Below are 20,659 nucleotides of genomic sequence, written 5' to 3'. Positions count from 1 at the left end.
TCCCATAAAGTAAAATAGTTTCTTACTCTTAACCCAAAATGCATAACCTATATATTTATTATGTTGAATTTAATTATGGCAACTGATCTCCTTAAAGTCCAATTACATATTTTCTATAGAGTTTGGAATAGTATTTTTTTTTTGTTTTGTTTCATAAAAAAATTGTGTTTGTTGACCTCATGAGAAATACCTCTAGCTGTGCCTATAGCTGTGCATCCGACTCATATCTAATAGTCAGCCCTTAAAGAAAAAGCGTGAAGAACCAACAATATCTATATCAGTTCAATGAGTTAAGTGTTGGTATTGTCAATTTTTAACGCTAGACAACATTACTCTGGTAAATGAAGGAGGTCGGGTATCATGTGATGGAGCGGTATATGTAAGATTTGCCTGTCCTTTCATATCTCTGATGTTACATTTTGACACAGTATTCTAAAAGGAGTTGTAATTTTTAAGACAGGAGAGGAAGCCCAAGAGATCAATATTCTTTGGCCTTTACACTTGGATTGAGAGATCCTAAGGCATGGCTTCAGGCAGGGTCCGCTCAATAAAGCAGAAAATCTATTGTGAATACTGAATGCGGGCTGTAAATATTTGAAGCCACAGTGTTGATGGAAGACAATAATAACCAAAAGAACCCCTTCTAAAATGTAAATGATAACTGGTAATTTACTAACAGGTTTGCGATAAGCGCCCACCATCGATGCGTAGTCTAATTGCAACTTGAAGAGAGGCCCGTGGGATGTTGGTGGGATGTTTGGTGGTGACCAAATTGTGAAAGTGGGCTTAGGTCTATCCACCAAAAACAGGGACATCTTACTACTCTTGGTCACATAGGCAACCCAGAAGAGGGAGAACTCTGGGTAACCTAACCCGTTAAGTTCCCACAGTACAGCTTTAAAAAATGACCACGATTCACAAGAATACGCCAAGTTATATAGTGAATAAACTGCTTAATTATTTGTCCAAATAACACAATCAAAATTATGTTTTCTAGGCATGAAATTATTTGTCTTTGTGTTCTATTTACTCTTTTGAATTTAGACCTCTCTATAGACCTTCTAGATCTTAATCCTTATCAGTAAACTTCTCTGCGGTCCTTATTTTCTTTTCTAATACAGTAACATAATAGCGACTTAGATCGGGAGCTTGGAGAGTAACGTTGCTAGTGTCCAGGAGATGGTGTCCAAGAAGTTGAGGAACAAACATTGACCAGAGTGTTGGAATGCAGAAGAGTCAGGAAGGGATAGAAGCTCAGGTTTCTCTGTAGGGTTATGAATAATCATTTCATCCTTACTGGTCATATTGGATTTGTAGCTGGTCAGAGAAGGCGTAAGAGAAGGCAGAGGTCTTACACATGGTGGTTACAGATTAACGGCACGTAAGAGCAGTAGATGAAATTACTAGAAAAGCAACCGTGGAGTGTAGCCTTCAAGCTATGAATAGAGGAAACCGGGCTTGAGAAAAGCAGGAAAATGCATCTTTGAATAGATGACGGACATCCAGTCAACAGAGTGAAAAGGCATCAAGTCTTTGTGCTTAGGAAGCATCGGTGAGTATGACACGTTAACAAAGCACTGAAGTTGCTGCTCCACCTACTCTGCTACATCTATTACTTTTAGAACTAAATAATGGCTTTGGAATCATCATTCCTTGTACCGCTGAACACAAAAACTATTCCCAGAAATAATTCTATAACCTTGTGAGCTGTTGGCATGTTCGACTATCATGTCACACAAAAGCAGACACCGATAAGTTACCATAGAAAACCTTCTTAACAATTTGTATTTTACACCAGATTAAAAAAAAAAAAAAGGTCTATTTCCTCAACAAGCTACGAAGTTCAATTGCTGTTGGGTAGAAACGGATATTTTAAGGACAACACAGCTGAGGTTTCACGTCACAAACTTCTTCTGCAGAGACCACCCTCAATTTTATTCCAGTTGTGACCACATTTGAGAACTAAAAATCTCAAACCAGGGGGTTTATTTCCAGATCATCTCCTGACCTGACCGCTGTCCCAAATAATATGTTACATCAAAGAGCAACAGATCTTACGGGTAGTTACGAGAAACCAAACATGTAGTCTGTAATTTGAGAACTTTCCTAGTTTGTACTTCAAGGAGCTTGTTCCACCTCGGCTTCTTAGATACAATAAAAAGAGGAAGATGCGTAACCTCTGTGCTTGCTTGCAGTAAAAGGGACATTGTAAAGAACTTGTCTTATTAGCCTACGAGCGGCTGAGTCTCTGCAGAATGTTCCAGCTGTTTTCAGTGGAATGCGTGACCACCTGCGGAACCCATCTGCAATGCCTGGAACCCATTCATGGTCTTCTGAAATGTGCCGTCTCCTATTTCAAGGTCACGCTGCATATGGAGCCTCGTCTACAGCCCTTCATTCACGGATATTTTCTTTCTATAAGGACGGGACAGGTGCTGGGATTAACTTGATGGCCTCTACTTCCTTCTGAGTGTTCTTCATTAAGAACATAACCTTGATGATGAGAGATTGCACGACGGGAGGACAATTTCCTGAATATGTAGATGTTTGTATGTGAAGGGCGTGCTTTATTGATCATGAGCAGTTGAAGGGAGCGTGACGTTTCATGATGGTTATTATGTAGGTCATGATAACGTTTTACAAATGCCCTTCTAACTATATAATGACACTTTGTTACATGAATTCTCTAATACCGAACTATAACTAAATACATTCTATCTGAAAGATGTGCTCATCTACATGCAAAGTTATTGAGTAATTATTCGGCAATTGACTCAATAAGACTATTATTCTAGCAGCTGAATAAATTAGGCTCCGATATGAAATGAACCCAAAAAACCTCGACGCATTGTTGCATCCAGAAAAACATATTTTTGCTGGTACTTGTATCTGCAGTGAGTTTTACAGCGCGTCGAGTGCTCCTTGAATATTCATTAATATTTTTTTCAGACGGAGTTTTATTTCAGCTGCAAGCTTCCTATTTTTAACACAAAATGAGTGTTTTGTAGAATAAATAAGGGTGACTCATAAATTCTCTATTATTACTTCTCTATAAATTAATCTGCAGGGCAGAGCATAGCGATTACAGATGGCCAGACGCAGGTAAACCACGTACAGCGGGGTGTGTGGACTGAGGCTGCCACAGTCATCTGAATAATAAGCTTAATTATAGTTTTATACAGTGTGTGTGTGTATATTTATATATATATATATATATATATATATATATATAACGTGTATGTATACATACAATAAGCGTTTAGCAAGGCTGGCTGTGCTGATCCCAGGAGAAAGATAGACGCTTCTCTGATTTGTCGTTCTTACCGTTAGGAAAACACAGAGAAGGTAGATGCTTCTCTGATTGGTCGTTCTTACCCATAGGAAAACCCGGAGAAGGTAGATGCTTCTCTGATTGGTCATTCTTACCGTTAGGAAAACACAGAGAAGGTAGGGGCTTCTCTGATTGGTCGTCTTTAGCCATAGGAAAACACGGAAAAGGTAGACGCCTCTCTGATTGGTCGTTCTTACCTATAGGAAAACATGGAGAAGGTAGGCGCTTCTCTGATTGGTCATTCTTACCCATAGGAAAACACGGAGAAGTTAGGCACTTCTCTGATTGGTTGCCTTCCCCAGCAGGGGCGGAGATGATCCTCCCATGAAACACATTGGGCAATTGTTTGCCTCTACTGGTTGGTTGCTTTGTATAAATCCCTCTGTTTATTGGTTTATGTGTTTAGATGCTTAATTTTAATCGTTATCTGCTGTTTAATCCCCTTCTCATTGTACTGCAGTGTATGTAGGACGTAGTTTTGTTCTTAATAAGTCTGCACTTGTTTAGCAACACTCAGTACAAGTAGTTGTCTACTTTATTGGGTGGGAAATAAACACCCTTTTTGGCTTTAGTTCTGCCCAGTAGCTCCCTTGTTTGCAGATGTTTCACCAAAACACATCTCCTGGTCACCAGTGTGCACGGATCTAATCAGACCCCCCACCCGTTCAGACGTTGCTTCAAAAACCTAGCTGTTTACTGCAGCTTCTCCTAAAGGTTCATTTTTTTCTTTATTTCTTGGAGAAAGCATAACGAAGTCCAAAAGTATTATTATACATTCTTTGTTGGTGGGTCTGCATGAGGCACTTGAGTGTCCTTTAACCATGCATTAAACAGGGACAGCTTGTAGATCCTACTGGGGGCAGCATCTTTTGTTGGCATGCGATTGTCTTTGAGATGACGTTTTCCATCTCAGATTATTCACTAAATGTTGTAAAAATCGTGTTCTGTGTGAATATTATTTCAATTGCTCAACTCCATCACTTGTGGGGATTTAAACATTCAGATGCTCAGGAAGTTTACACAAGTGTTATCCAACATACGCTAAAGTTAGGGGTCCAGGGTCCCAAGGAGCCCATTTACTATCACGACGCAACACAGAAAGTCTCTAAGTGTCTCTCTCCAAGTGAAAAGGATTTGCTCCTTACTCCCTAATCCGGTTTGACAGGACCCTCGATGATGCCACTTACGCTGCGTTGGGACTAGCAAACAGTGGAAAGGATCCGTCCGTCATCCGAAGAGTCAGGACTTCGGCTACTTGTGCTTCTAGTCAGGTCTTGCAATTTTTCTTAATAGGTACAATTTTGTGCTCAGGGTTGAACTTCGGCTTAGTGTTTGCAGATCTCGCCGCGAGTAAGCTCGGGCAAACACAATTCGTGGATTAAAATGAGTTTTTAATCCTTTTGTGTTTACTCTATTTTCTTTGGAACACTCATTTGTAATGGCAGAACTCCGTCCTGCTGTAATGTGAATGACTGCACTAAGTAACTGCGCCAAGAACCGGATGGGGCTTCGTGGACAGCCGATGCTCCGCGAGGTTTTTTGGTCTCTAGTCTCTTGATATCTCGAAATGTTTTCCGCAGTTACTTTGGCATAAGCGATATTTATGTCAGGTTTGATAAGGTCACCGTTCTTTTTCTCTCCTTTATAAGGAGTTCTTGCATTGATCCTCCCGCGCACCTGATATAAATATACTTTGTGTTGCTGAATGTCTTCTGGCCATGGTTCCATTTTATACGTAATAATCTAAACGCGCTGTCTGTGGATTTCACTTTTTCGTTTTCAATCATTGAAGATCTCGAACCATTTTTTTTCTTCTTTAAAGGGACACTCCTGCCATCATGTGCTCTTTAATGCGTATAATAGCTGTGTGCGTATGCATATCCCTTTAACACTATTTTTCATTTATTTCCCACCTTTACTCCATTCTTATTCAACAAAGCCGTTCTTGCCTCTCCCCCAGCCAAATATAAATTGAATGGTGCCAAAGATCAGTGGATGGATATCCTAATGCATGGCTCCCAGCTGTTCTGAACGTCATGAGACTGGACTGACAACCAGCTGTCCCTGCAACTGTCCCATTCATTGGAGTTGCTGGCAGCTTGGCATGTCCAGCGTTAGAACTGGGCACCGTACACGCGGAAAAAGTTGAGTAGGTAGAGCTGTGGGACTGTGAGCTCTGGGTGGACATGTTTGTGGGGTAACAAGAGAAAGGTTCTTCTGGAGTGGGACATTCATGCACAGATCTCCAGGACGCAGGTCTTGGTGTTGGGACTGCCAAATACACCAGATAGCTGTCACGGACGTGCTCTTCATATCTAAAGTGAAGCTGCATGCATAAACACCACGAAGAATAGTTAATTTATATATCTGATATAACATTTAGATCTCCACATTTTAAGGATGGCGGGCAGAGCTCTAGAATTGCTCTAGCTTTCTTTGATAAAGTTGAAAATCCTACAATTGGACTAATTCATAAATTCAACGTTCCGTTTGGGTTCTATGGTATGTTTTTCCAGATGATCACGTCAAGTTTATGAGCAGCACAAGATAGGTTTTGTGTCATCAGCATCGGGTAGACATGACCTCCGTTGCCCATATATCATATGCACGTACCAAGCAACACAGTTAAATAATGTATATATAGAATGTAGATCTATTCACTTGTTATACTTTGAGCCTGTTTTCACGACCTGTCTCCGCAATACGGTCTTGGATATTTTTGCTTGTGACATTAGATCTTCCCAATAGACATAGTTTAAAGTGCAAATCGTTCGTGTAGTTTTTGAACTGTCACATTCTGGGCTATGGCCATAGGAAATGCTGTTTTTAGAGTTAAAGTTTATTCCTTATGGATCAAAGTGATTTATTTTATACATTCTGTCCTTTTGGGTAATCCTTTGTGGATAATGTCCACCATTACTGGTTGATCCAACCATTGCGATCAGTACGACTTTCCTTCTCGTGGATGAAATGGCCACCACATCAACACTCCATCTTCCGTATCCAAGTATTAATGATATCATGGCTAATTCTACGTTCTCTCAACATTGATCTGCTCATTATATCTTCTCAGATGTATTTTACTCTATTAATCAAAAGTATCGCTAATGCTTGACTTTTTTTTTTTTTTTTTAATGGTGTCGGCCTCTTTTATTAAATCTGTTCAACATGCCACTGTCTTTAGTTCCTTTTAATCCTTAAAAGAAGCAGCTCCTTTTCTTCTAGCTGACTTTATTAGTTTTTAAGGAGTAATTTGAGGAAAAAAAAAGGCCAGATATAATGGCCAGATTTAATGGTGTGGGTTGTGAAGTTGCAGCCTTATTCTTCCGGTGTAAAAAGAAGCAAATTGAATGGCGGACCGCTGTAAATGGAGCTGACTTGGCACTGCCAGCTGTTATTAACCCCAAGGTACTTAGCTTGGAATAGAAAATATTAAACTATATATATATATATATATATATATATATATATATAAAATTGGAAATGCATGTTTTGAAGCACTATATTTAAATATTATGATTGAATTTAATTATTATTGTGCTGTTTTTTTGTGTTTTTTTTTATTGGCTTGTAGTAAAGGAAGTCCCACTGTATTAGCTGCTACGACTTCTGCTGGGAGGTCGTTGCATTTACCTACAACTCTCTCGGTAAGGTAAAACGCCCTTACATTACCCCATTTTCCAAGTCGAGTACATTAGTTGATTATTTTATTTCACATGCACTATAATGGAATATATGCTCGCTAGTTTGGAATGTTGATTAACCTCTTATACCATGTACCCTTCCTGTTCTTAATGCGTTTTTTTTTTTTAGAAACGGTCATTAAGACACTGGTCCTGGATGTAGCTTTAGAGCGCGTTGTTATATACCAGCTTTACTAACCTTGACGCATCGGATATTTGTAGCCATTTCCAGACACAATAAGCCAGATCAAGGTAGCCTTCCTGATTGAATTAGTTTCGCGGTACAGACCGCCCGTGAGATGCTTGGCAGTAACAAGCACTTCATGATTTGGTTCTCCACACTCAAATAACCTTGAAAAAGAGCTTTGTAGTCTTTGATAAACGAGGTCTATAAAGTTGAACTGACAGGTACGTGGACTCCGAGCGCAGAGATCTAGTTGGTCCTTTTTAAGTATCTCTTATTCCCTCGTTTTAAATTCATACATTTATTTCCTTCCGATCGTATCAGTGTTTTATGCCTTAAGGATAACCGTAAATTACTTTGGACATCGAAGACATCTTTGGATCACTTGTATTTTCCGTCGACCATCGGAAACTCTTTGTCAAGTTCTTGCATCAAGTCCACCAAGTTCACCCCTGCTGTAGATCCAGAAGAAGGAAAAATAAAAACCTGTCTAATTGAAGCAATTTCCAGTTGTGCTTGAAAAATTGGGGGGGGGGGGGATTATTCGTGACTTCACCCTCACTGGATCGAGAAGCTCAGTTGCATGCTTTTCGACAAGGACAACTGGGAGACTCTATGCACGACCACTGTAGTTTATCAGAACATATCCAAAGCGTGGTACACCATGTCATACAAGGTCCACCTCCCACCAAATCTGTCGGTGGCTTGAAGTCGTTAAAACTAACCGTGGTGACCACCGAAAAATATAAGGCTCTAAGCACTGGCTAAATGCATAGAGACTTTGCATGCCAACTCACAACATTCGGGAGTCGTGTCTTCACAAGCGCTTGGTTCTAGTTCTGGCGTTGGTTATGGAGGCCAGTTTGGGAAAGCTTTAAGTGCAGAATAAAAGGGGTAGGGGTAGGACCTATTGCAGATCCGTTGGGTAACTAAAAAAGCATTTGGTTAGCCACAGTTTTAAAATCCCAATAACCATATTAAGCAAAATATAGGAATAGGGCGGCACTACGTAAATCAATAAATAATAATTCTTCTCCGGCATGGAGATTAACCATTTGATCGCTATTATTTTCTGGGTTTAGAGATTTCAAGTCACTTTGTTTCTGCGTCTGCATTGCTCCGAACCTGCCAGCGCGTGGAAGACGAGGCTGTCCCTGGGCATTAGTCTTCTTTCTGTCGGTTAGGATGCAGTTGGCGTGGCTCCCAGCTGACACTTAGGTGTGCGTAGAGCTCAGCTGGAGAACAAGGAGCATTAATGGAACTTCAAGTTCTGGGATTCTTCCAGCGACATCATTTCTTGCATCACCTGGGAGTCTCTGACGACTCTTGGACCGTATTTACAGACGCAAAGCCAAAACATTTTTGTTGGTTTCTTTCGTGATTGCTTTACATTTAGCCCTAAGATCCCTAATTGCCCCGGAGATCTCTAATTGCCCCAGTTGTGCCTGCATAACTATGGCTGATTGAATTTAAGCTTCTTCATTTTAGACCCTGCCAAAAATGATATTTACCATTAATGTACGGCTCAAAATAGGTTAAAGCTTCTTGTAGAGCCTCCAATTTTAATTAAAAGCATGCCAGGGGCAATTGCCCCCCCCCCACACCCCATCTGCTTCAAGATCCATTTTCATATCTCATCCAAAGAACAAAATAAAGAAGAAAAGCAGAGCCGTATATTGGAACAATATTTCACTTTCTGCTGTAATACCTTTTGTGTTCAACCCATTGACCTCTGTTCCAGGACTAAGCGCGCGTCTGCTTAATAATGCGTCCAAATAGTAAGCAAGCTTTCCCCACCAAGATACAGAAAGTTAAATGCATGGAGTGAGCGACTGAAAACAAATGAAATGCATTTGAAGCAAAAGCATCAGCATGTGATGTAAAGATCCCCTCTGTAATGATTTAAATCTTTATGGTGGATTGAACATTATATCTATAGGTACCACGGATCAATCGCCTATGCTGGGATAATTACATTGAGCATAAAAAAAATATTAATACAAAAATAACTAGATAGATAACTAGATGGATAGATAACCATAAAAAGCACAGATTAGTTAGGGTTGGGGTGACTTTTGGGTGTTGGGTACAGGGCTCTTGATGGCCCACATGGTTTTGTTTCTTAGACATATTATGTGTATCACTCCCCTTATGTCTTTCTCCACATCCCGTTGAGTGGTAGATTAAAGGAGCAGCCTCGAAGCAGAAGTGGTAGAGGGTAATACAATGAGGGAATTTAAACACGCATAGGCATACGGCTCCTGAATCTGAGACGAGACCGACGACTGATTAAGGTTGGAGTCTTCAGAGCAGAAAAATGGGCAGATTAGATGGGCTGGATCTGGTCTGATTTGCGGCATATTCTGTGCTTCTATGTCTCTGTACATCCGTGGTAAAGCTGAACCTTTTTGTCATTCTCCATGCAGCCATCATCCGAATGTTCTGACAGAGCTCATGTCATTTTTCTAAACTCATTTCAGCCGGAGCAAAATCAATATTGGAATTTGCATAGTGTGAAAGACGTGTCCTTCTACCAGAACGACTTAACGCGTTCCAGCTTTATTAGTGCTTGGGCGAGGAGACTGTGGATGTGTTACTTGAGAGGTCACGCGATGGCTTGTTGGGACGAGAAGCCTGGCTTTGATAGGCGGCATATGTGATACCTTCTGGCGGGTCAGGGAAGCTGGACTGGCATGGAACCCAGATCTCTTACTGTTTATAGTAAAGATGACTACGACTCAGGTCAAACCACCTCCAGTAACCCCTAATGAGCATCAATGTATCAAAACCTGTACTTTTAATGCTATTAGTTGGGGAGTTTTGTTATTTTATAGCACCTTTTTTTTTAATTTACTAAAGATATCTTCTTATAAAAATAAATCTTTATTGAAGAGGTAATTATTGAAATTAACCATATTTTCCCCCATTTGGTCTAGAGAGAGGTCACAATTATTCTCTTGGTTTAGTGCCTTTTTATTGCCAGAATAATAAAATGTAACAATGTTAACCAGGATATGTGTATCTCGGGTCAGGCTTTGATACAAGTTATCAAATTCTTGATTACCAAACAGAATGCTTGGTAATTTTGCGTACAATCATGTTGCATTGGGTGGCATTTTCTTTATTAGTAAGAAGTGGTATAAGCAGAAAGGATGAAATAAATGGGGTGCCAACCAATAAGCCAATAATCGAAAAACTTTGGGGTTTGTAATGTTGTATGTCTCAAGTACCGAACAGAATACCGTAGGTGAGGTCTGACCATTGATTATGGAGAAACAGGACCACCTGCCATTTACTGCTATTAAAGGGGCACCACCCATGCACATGCACACCTATTTTTTATTTATTTGTGAATAGTAAGTACTCGTATTCCGACAGTACTACGTTCCTGCAACGCTTTCCAGAAAAGAATTAGTAAATTTAACTCATAGCTGTATTTTAATGCCATGTGCAGTGACCAAATAGAGCCTATTGATGCCAAAGTGTCCAATTTAAGGCCCCAATTGGAGCCGGGATCCCCCAGTCTTCATCTTTGGGGGGGGTCAGACTTCTCCAAGAGATATGCGACCACTTCCTTCACTCCTCAGCAAGAAGGCCTGTTGGAAGGTAAGATCTTCTTGGTCCTTCTTCGCAGAGAAGGACCATTGGAGTCGCCGGGAACAGTAGGCCCACAAGGACTACCATGCCTCCCTCACCAAAAATGCTGAACTGTCGGCAAATTGTTTTCAATTTTTTTCCCCCTTAAAGCCCAGGATGTTGTGCTTCCATTGTCCTTTATGTTAAGGTCACCTGGAGACCAGATCCCCCGTTCTTCTGTTTCTCTTAGAGGGAGTGCAGCCCCTTCCCTCCCAGACTGAGGTCAATTGAGGGCCAGATCTTCTAGGATCCTCTCCGAGGAGGTGATCTACTGAAGTCTTCAAAGGGCGATGGTGGCCAAAAGACTCTTTAATTGGCAAATGGTGGAGCTGTCTTATGTATCAATATTTCCAGGGCTTTTTTCTGCAGCAAAAGGTACCAGGTCACCCAGTGAGCTCCACATACATTTCGGGTGGGTTATGGTCCCTCCATTTAATTTCTGTGTGCACCAGTATCTTTACATAATAATACACTTCTGCTTCTAAGAAAGGCAGGATAAGGCATGATTCATTTCTGGTTAAATAACCCATGCGGTTCTTCATACATCGTAGTTCTCTTTCCATTCACACAGAAATGGATAGAGGACGTTCTGGATCAGAAGTCACGGTACCCGACCAGTCATAGTAATAAATGTTCTTTGGGTTCGATTTAGTCAGCAAAGCTCTTGGCTGCTCGAGAGTACATCTCATTTTTCAGAGCACAGAAGAAGTCAAGCCCTTTTCATTCTCATCATAATAAATATATTCACGACTCGAGGTTAGACCCTTAAATCACATTTGTTTACTTAATCTGGTTTATTTAGAAGCAGAGTGATGTTATACCTTTGCTCCTTGATATATCCTACTGTACTCATAGAGAGGATTACTTATTTAAGTATAATTTATTATATATATATTTTAATTACAGAAGTTACGATTGGTAAAGGTGATGGAAAACCCCACAACAGATAAAATATGCGATCGATTTGTAGAAGACAAAGTCATACAAGGTCACCTTACATGTACTTTTCTATTAAATACCAGAGGATGGTTGTTTTTTCATAGATGGTCTTACCATAGGCAGCTGCTTATGGTCCCGTCCTTCTGTACGATGCCCCTGTCTGCTGTAATGCTACGTCGTGTAATATATTTTAAGGAATATATGTATCAACTGTATTACTTTGTGACTGTCTGCCTTAGTGAATGGATCTCTAAATCTTTTTTTTTTTAAAAAACTCTGGTTATCCTGAGCAAATACGGTCCGTAGAGTTCGTCACTGGCTTTTAGAACTTGACCAATTTTCTATTAGTTTATAGAATTAAAGACATCCACTTGATTAATGTTGTACTTTTGGCTTGGTTAGATTCTATTTTTTTTTTTTGACTTTTTGAAAAATGTTTTCCTGATACAAATTGTTCCCGTAATGTTAAGATTTAAAAGGGCAGCGACATCGTCCTCCGGCTGAAGAATTTTTCATTTGAAGACCTTACGGAGCTCTTGATGGCATTTTCGGATTTTCTAAGAGATGCGCATCAACCATTAAAATTTACATCAGATGAAATCGGCTTCTTCCTTTCCAAAATGACCTTATGAATAAAGCCGAGTTATCGTTCAGTGAACATACCGTAAGTGTTGTTGTTGCTAGACCTGACCTTTCATTCCTTGGCTTGTTTGCTGTGTCCGGTCACCATCGAGACAGCCGTCCATGCACCAGTTTAAATATTTAGATTAGGCACCTTGGTGCTTTATGAAACCACATTTATTTAAATGTCCTTTTGAAAAGAAGAATATATCAGAAAACAATGACAAAAACTTAGTTATATGTATTGAGGCCACCTACCATTTACTGCTGCAGACTATCTGTAACCACTTGCTGGGTGGCTTGCAGGCTACCCTCGCAGGGCAGGAGTGAATGTTTTCTGTGTGCTCTATGCTTCCCACTCCTATTGTGTCTCCTTTCCATTTGTTCCTACATCCCCCAATGCATCTGAAAGCTGGTTCTTCGTTTCATGTCTGTCTTTGAAACTCCTCCTCACAACCACAAGACATCAAATTGTTGACATCTCCGCTTTCAACATCCCTTTGTCATACTCCTCATAACGTTCTCCATTACTGCATCTTCACACTTGCTGTGGTATCTGTCATAGATTTCCTTTCAGTTCTCTCCATTTATCACAACTACCTATTAATTGGATATCTACATGCTTGCTTCAGACAGCTTCTCAATTTTCATGCCTTCAATTGCATTATCATTCTGTGCGTTGTAATGGAATCTGCTTGTGAAACGTCTGCTTCTATACATTGGCCTTTAGGAAGTCGAGAGACAGACAATTATCTAACTTCTTGTAGTAGAAGTAGATTGAAGCAAAGAGGTAAGATCCTTCTGACCATCCCTTGAGTTGCCAGTAACCAGTATTTCCACCACAGTCATTAAGAGGATCATGGATTAATTTCTTAATTTTAGGTGGGTCCTAGAGTTCCATCACATGTCACAAATGATAACAGTCCTACCTCACAGTCAGCTCCTATACATTACAACAGTGATGACTCTAATATATATTAATACCCTTCAACCAACATGATTGAAGGGTAAAATAGGAAGGGTCCTTGTTGGCATTGGAAATCCCGAGGTTCCCACGTGTGAGATGTTAAGAGATCAGTTTCCTGACTGATTGAGAAGGCAGTTTGGAACCAAGTTCCACTGTGAATGTTATAACAAAACCTGGGAAAAGAGGGGTTCCCAGTCACCTCTACATAAGAGAAGTTGGAGACTCAGCAGATGAAGACAGATGAGTTGGAGACTCAGCAGTCTCCTCCACTCCATGGTGTAATGGGTTTGGGGCATAAGAGATTAAAAAAAAGAAACCCTTGAAATTAGGACTTCCAGTATGGGTTACCAGCTGGTCAGGGGGGTATGAAGAAGCCCTCAGCCCATAAAAAGATTGTGTTACTGAGCATAACCCAGATTGAATAACTCTTCCCTTTTAAATAATCCAGATAAAAAATATCCTTCCTCCCGCCACAGCTTGCCCAGGTAGGGTGAGTAAAATGAGGACACCCAACTCTTGGCCAAAAAGCTTCCATATCTGAAGAAGGAGATGATTTAACTTGTCATTTAATGTCCAACCATGTCTTCTAGTCCACCTTTCCATGGACGCCAGTCACTCATGGGCTTCTTACATATAGTATTATATTTGCTATGTGTTTTCTTCCTGCTATTTCTGAATACTTAGAATGTTGACTGCTTCAGGAAAAGTTCTAATGGAAAACAACCAAGAATTGCGATGGAATAAGTGGTTCTTAATAGTATGGAAGAGATGCTACAAAACAGCCCTCTACAATAAAGTGATGGAAAAACACCGGGTACCGTACTTTTCCAGAAAGTGGTTGAGTTGTGTGGATGGCTACTGAGACGTATTGAAACTGCTGGCGACGGCTGTATTCAATTACCGAAAGAATGATCAATACTATTGTCCATTACTGCAATAATTGAGTGACAAAGCCTCAGGGTACGGTGATGGAAGGGCTGCTCATTGAGGTTGAAAAAAATAGCTTAGTAGCATTAATTGTATAAATGCCCCCAAAGGGTAATCGTCGCCTGGAAATCACTTTGCTTATCCCCGTAAGATAGATAAACAATAGAGTATCAGGTGACTTCATTTTCTTTTTTTTTAATGCATAGTCCCACGGCATAAGAATTCTACCATTTGAAGAGAATGGTCTGCATACAACCTATGTAATATGTGTATATATCTATATGTATTACATTCCTTTCGGCTGTGGCTATTGTGATAGGGACAATAGAGATGATGTCTGCTACTTGGATCTTCCTTAGTGACTTGTTACAATATTCCATTAGGATGCGTTTACACGATATGATTTGCAGTGACATTTAAGATCTCTACAGAGCTGCGCTCTTTATCATAGTATGATACTTAGTAGTGATATTCTATATGCCCTGTACCTTAACCAAAGGTTGTGCTGTATTATTGTGTGTTCATGATCAAGTAATTGACCCAGGTGGTGTCCATTATGCGCTGGGGCAATTCAGTATTTTAATCCCCAAAAAATTGGATAAAGGGTAGTTCTTTGTAAATTGTTTTTTTTTTTAATATCCCTAAGGGCTTTTATATCAGAAAAGGCAAAAGCTTTCCCTAAATACATCCCCTGTCCTATGTGTCTTATATGTCTCCGTGATGAAACAAAGACCTCAGTACGTAGCCAAGAGGCATCATTTTTAACATTGTCGAAGTCCCGGGAATATGGCCATCATCTGGCTAATCATGAAATATGTGAATTACAATATGTTTGCGGCAGGTTTTATGGTCCAGTGGGTTAAAATGTGTGAATTTAGGATAAGCAGAGGTGCCCTGCCAATTTTGCATTGAAATTGCGGGCAGTTTATTTCCTCGTTGATATTGAAGCAAAATGCCAAATAAATGACGATGCATATATTTCCACATCTGACATATTCATTTTCTTTATTGCAGGTTTGTATCCGGTGTTTGAGGAGGAATACTTGGTTCTAAGGTTTCCAGCTAAGCATATGTATGGCTCGATTAAAGCTACAGCCTCTTTCCTCCTTGTTTCTCCACTTTGGACTTGCTACCTTTATCCTGTTCCTTCAGAGTTTGCATGTTGATGCAGCTGACTCTGGACCTTCTCCAAGCTCTGGACAGAACAACACATGCTCAGGGTCCTATGATTGTAAGCCAGGGGTCATTTTACCAATATGGTACCCAGAGAACCCATCCCTCGGGGACAAAATTGCCAGAGTCATTGTGTACTTTGTGGCAATGATCTACATGTTTCTTGGCGTGTCTATCATCGCCGACAGATTTATGGCATCCATAGAGGTCATAACATCACAGGAACGCGAGATTGTCATAAAAAAGTCAAATGGAGAGACATCTACAACAACTATCCGGGTCTGGAATGAGACAGTGTCCAACTTAACCCTCATGGCTCTTGGCTCCTCTGCGCCTGAAATCCTCTTATCTCTGATTGAGGTATGCGGCCATGGATTTGTTGCTGGAGACCTTGGTCCTTCTACCATTGTTGGAAGTGCAGCTTTTAATATGTTCATCATTATTGCCATCTGTGTGTATGTTATACCAGATGGTGAAGTCAGGAAGGTCAAACACCTTCGAGTATTTTTTGTCACAGCTGCATGGAGCATCTTTGCCTACATCTGGCTATATATGATTCTTGCCGTGTTTTCGCCAGGAGTGGTTCAAATCTGGGAAGGTTTACTCACCTTATTCTTTTTCCCCATATGCGTGGTCCTTGCCTGGGTGGCTGACAGACGTCTCCTCTTCTACAAATACATGCATAAAAGGTATCGCACCGACAAACACCGGGCAATCATGATTGAGACAGAAGCAGAGCACCCCAAGGGTATTGAAATGGATGGCAAGGTGATGAATTCTCACTTCCTTGATGGAAATCTGTTAAACATGGATGGGAAAGAAGTGGACGAATCCCGTAAAGACATGATTAGAATCCTTAAGGATTTAAAGCAAAAACATCCAGAGAAAGACTTGGATCAGTTAGTAGAAATGGCCAACTACTATGCTTTATCTCACCAACAAAAAAGTAGAGCATTTTACCGCATACAGGCCACCAGAATGATGACAGGAGCCGGTAATATCCTGAAAAAGCATGCTGCAGAGCAGTCAAAGAGGAGCCCGAGCAGGCCTGATTTATGCTTAGAGGAATCAGAAGAGTTTGTGTCGAAGATTTCTTTTGACCCTTGTTCCTATCAGTGTCTTGAAAACTGTGGTGCTGTCTTGTTAACGGTGGTGAGAAAGGGAGGGGACGTGTCAAAGATGGTCATGGTGGACTATAAAACTGAAGACGGCTCTGCCAATGCCGGTGCTGATTACGAGTTCACGGAGGGAACTATGGTTTTTAAACCTGGAGAAACCCAAAAAGAGTTCTCAGTTGGGATCATTGATGATGACATATTTGAAGAAGATGAGCATTTCTTTGTAAGGCTTGGCAACGTCCGAGTAGTTGAGGCTCCAGAACCAATGGAGCTCAACAGTTTTAGTTATCCAAAAGTGGTTTTATGCCCACCATACATTGCATCGGTAACTATCTTGGATGATGATCATGCCGGCATTTTTACGTTTGAATGCGACATCATACGTGTGAGTGAAAGCATTGGCGTGATGGAGGTTAAAGTTCTTAGGACATCTGGCGCCCGTGGCACTGTCATAGTCCCTTTCAGGACGATTGAAGGGACTGCAAAAGGAGGTGGAGAAGACTTTGAAGATGCGTATGGGGAGCTAGAGTTTAAGAATGACGAAACTGTGTAAGTGACCAACTTTTGTTTACCTTTAAATGTATTAATACTGGAATCGAGAGATGAGTAACTGTTTTATACAAGCGATTATTTCCATACAATGTTTATTTTTCTCCTTGGCTAGTCTTATGCTTGGAGAGGTTTAGAAGAGTTTGTTAATCTCTGTTCCCAATACCTGATACCCTGAGGTTTTGCTCAGTTGAGGTGTCTTGTTAAGATTATGTAATGCAAGCGAACATTACAATGTGTTCTTGTTACCATGGAATCTCTCTGCTGATTGAATAATTTCCACTCGTTGCTATGGTGATAAGATCACTTTTCAAACTTTACACCACAACTTAAATGTATACATGTGTTGGTTTTTGATAACATTGAATGTTTTATGGAATCGCAATGGATTTCATACTGTGTTAGGGGCCACACACACATACATTTCCCTCTGTAACAATTACTTTAAAAGTGCTTGGAATAGCCTTATGCTTGGTTTCTAGTGTTTAGAATATAAAAGCGTTATCAGTATTTACCCAGAGCTGTTATTAAGTTCAGCACAATGAATTAAACTTTACAGATTAAAGTAAGTTTCCCATCCTATTATGAGAAAACCTGTGAACTACACAGGGAAATGAAAACTATCTTCTAGGGGAGGGGCTTCGTGAAGGGGGCTGGACTAGTCCCAGACTGTCTTTAGTTGGTTGTAAGGGGCGTGGCCAAACAAGGCTCTCCTGCCCAGAAAGAAGAAACTGACCTGGAGACCCAGGGAAGCAAAGCTTTACCCCGAGACGCCACGTGAACCTGAAGGGTTCCCATGTGATTATCATGGTTTACATAACAATTTTTTCCCGTTATGGTAATTTAACTTTTTTGCTACGTTGCTGATGCATTTTGGTGGCAACTTTTCTGGTCGTGGCAGCCTTTGCAAATGCGGGATGTGATTGAAGGAGCAGATTTCAATACAGTAAATAGTTATACTAGATTTTCTCTCCTTTGCCATAGAACTTTGCTTTACTCCAGTAAAATACCCCTTACTTTTAAACCTAGTATCTCCAAAATAGTCTCTAAGAGAACCGTCCATTTACCCTTACCTTATGAAACCATCTCGTTCAGGTTTTGCCTTTATCTTTGTCGGTTAATGTGTTGTCGTATTTTCTGGTCCAGGTAGTTGAGGATGGCCTTGTTCCGTCGATCTTTACCGGCTATATGTACTGTTGACTGTAAAGATACATTTAAAAGAAAGATGTGTTGGGAAGGCTGTGGAAGACATGTCCTTGTAGCAAAAGACAGAAGAGATCTACCACTTTACCGGTCCTATAGATTTGTCTCTATAGAACGCAAGGCCTTCTATACCATTACTGCCTTCCTTTAGGATGGAGTCAGGCGAAGCGAGAGGCTTCCGAGACAATAACATTATTATGCTAGTTTTTCCAACTTTGACCATGTTATCCCAGCTGCGCGGAGGCCATCAGGTCCTTTATTTTAAACTTAATATCTCCCAAGCATTTATACTGATTACAAAACAAGCCGAGGCACGTTTTAATAATTTAGTGATAAAAGAGGGAAGTGGACAGTTTGCTCTAGGACACCATCTACAGCTGACGCAGGCTGTAGCTGTCATGCCATAAACCTGTTTTGCCCCAGAATGTGCCTGTTATGTCCCAATTCTGTTTTTCGTAGTAAAAAAGTTAGCATTCATGAGGTTCAAGTTGGTAGGGACTACAAAGAGAGACTTTACGTAGTCCCTTTAATGCATATGACACCTGCATGGTCCCTTTAAATACAAAGTGCCTTTAACTGGAGGGATCCATAATTAACAAAGCATCACACTCGAAGGCTTTTATTCTGCTTAATGGAAAATTAATACAGATGGTTGTGCTGTTGTCGTTCACTTTCTGGTTTCTTGGCACCAAGTAGGATGTTTAAATAAAAGTTACACATGCAAAGTGTGGACGCCTGTCGTGTGGGTGGCACGGAGTTAGCGGGGCACGAGACTGTCCCGGGTGAGCGCTGAAGCAAGTTGGCAATTGGCTCATTTCAAAGCAAACTAAATATTAAACGCATAGCGATGCCAAAAAAGCCTGTGGTGCCTGCCAGTGGAAACGGGATGATGACTAGTTCAGCCGCGATGATTATGATTCAGCAGAGCGTACAGCGTGTAATCTATTGTTTGGAACAGTTACAGCTCAAGGAAAAGAAAAGTCCAAGTCTTAATGAATCTTGTCATGTCTATAAATATCTGGTTATCTGGCCAGATATGAGTCACTATTAAGGACTTCTTATGCACAAGTTATATACAAATGTATATTTCATGCAGGAGATAGAAACATGGAATGTGGCGACAGATCAGACCCATTCGGCCAATCAAACCTTAGTCAGTCGTTGGTCTTGTATTAGATTCAGGAGCCATATGCCTATCCCATGTACAGTATGTTTAAATCCCCACTGTATTGGCTCTAAAACTTTTATTGGTGGGCTGTTATTATGCTCGTATCTAGCTGGTGGCCACACACCACAGAACCTTATTGGCAGACCGGGTGCGTATGGAATATGGAGTATGGTGCGTATGGAGTAATGTTTGGGCATTTGCTCCGTGGGCCAGACAGAAGGTTCCAGACGTATCGCAGGTTGGGGAACCCTCTTTAAGTAAAAGGGGGGGGACATTTAAGAAAATAAACTACTTGATGGGGGTGTTAAAGGAAGAGGCGCAACAAGGAGGAAGATAAATATCAGGTGCGAGGAAGAGACACTGGGGGAGCACAGAAATGCCAGGTGGGTTGAAAGCTGAAGGCTTTTCTTCCGAGGACATGGGCATGTTGGGTAATATATGGTGTGGTTGGCTTGTGTAAATGTAACCATCCTCTCTGTTTCCATCCGTGTGATGAATGTGGGTGTCCGTGCTTCATTTTTTTGGCTTATGGAACTCTACGGACTCTCCTATCCTCCCTGCTATCGGCTGTAATATAATACACATTCAGGAACTATACCAGAGCCAGAGAATTTCAATCTCTTGGCCTTGCATGACATGACTGGGGAGGATACACAGACATGCGTGTGCTGGACAGCAAGAGCTAGCAGGATCCTGGAAGAAATGGATTCTTGTCGGTATGAGGGATAATAATTAGAATGTTCTTTATTCTACACGGATGGCTCCGTTCCAGCTTAGAAGAACTTTCTGATGTTAGTTATTAAGTTTCAGATGACACCGGTGTGCCTATGACATCATACTTGTTATAAGGGTCATGGTGTGACAAAGTCAGCCGGATTGCAAAAATAGAATAGAACAGAAAAAGAATAGAATTTTTTTGATGGGTCAAAATATGGACAGGATCCATATGGTCCATGTAAATGTAGGGTCCAGCTCCGTGTAGGCCCCAAAGAGTTCAACACAGTGGTGTCTATTCACTAAACGGAGAGTTGAGTTTCCAGCCCCAAGTGAGCTTCTGCTGCAGGAAGAGTTGGCTGACCACGTATAGTTTAGCGTTAACTAGTTCATTTCTTCTACATCTCCTCGTCCATTGAACTATACATTATACAGGGCCAGTTTAG

The 20,659-nt window shown here is 40.8% G+C and overlaps 1 protein-coding gene across 3 annotated transcripts in view; it reads left to right on the top strand.

Annotated features, from left to right (window-relative positions):
- Positions 1-20,659, top strand: part of SLC8A3 (solute carrier family 8 member A3) — a 68,407-nt gene that overhangs the window by 7,251 nt on the left and 40,497 nt on the right. For 2 of the 3 annotated variants that reach the window (XM_053475661.1, XM_053475660.1), the window contains exon 2: positions 15,303-17,128. In XM_053475661.1, the coding sequence (XP_053331636.1) occupies positions 15,363-17,128 (1,766 nt within the window). In that variant the 5' untranslated portion in view covers positions 15,303-15,362. Of the gene's footprint in view, positions 1-15,302; positions 17,129-20,659 lie in introns of those variants that run through there. The other variant, XM_053475663.1, reaches the window with a different exon arrangement.

This window comes from Spea bombifrons, chromosome 9 (genome assembly GCF_027358695.1).
Source record: "Spea bombifrons isolate aSpeBom1 chromosome 9, aSpeBom1.2.pri, whole genome shotgun sequence".
In the NCBI taxonomy this organism is placed as follows: domain Eukaryota; kingdom Metazoa; phylum Chordata; class Amphibia; order Anura; family Pelobatidae; genus Spea; species Spea bombifrons.
Note: the sequence above shows the minus strand (reverse complement) of the source record. Positions and strands in the feature narration are given on the sequence as shown.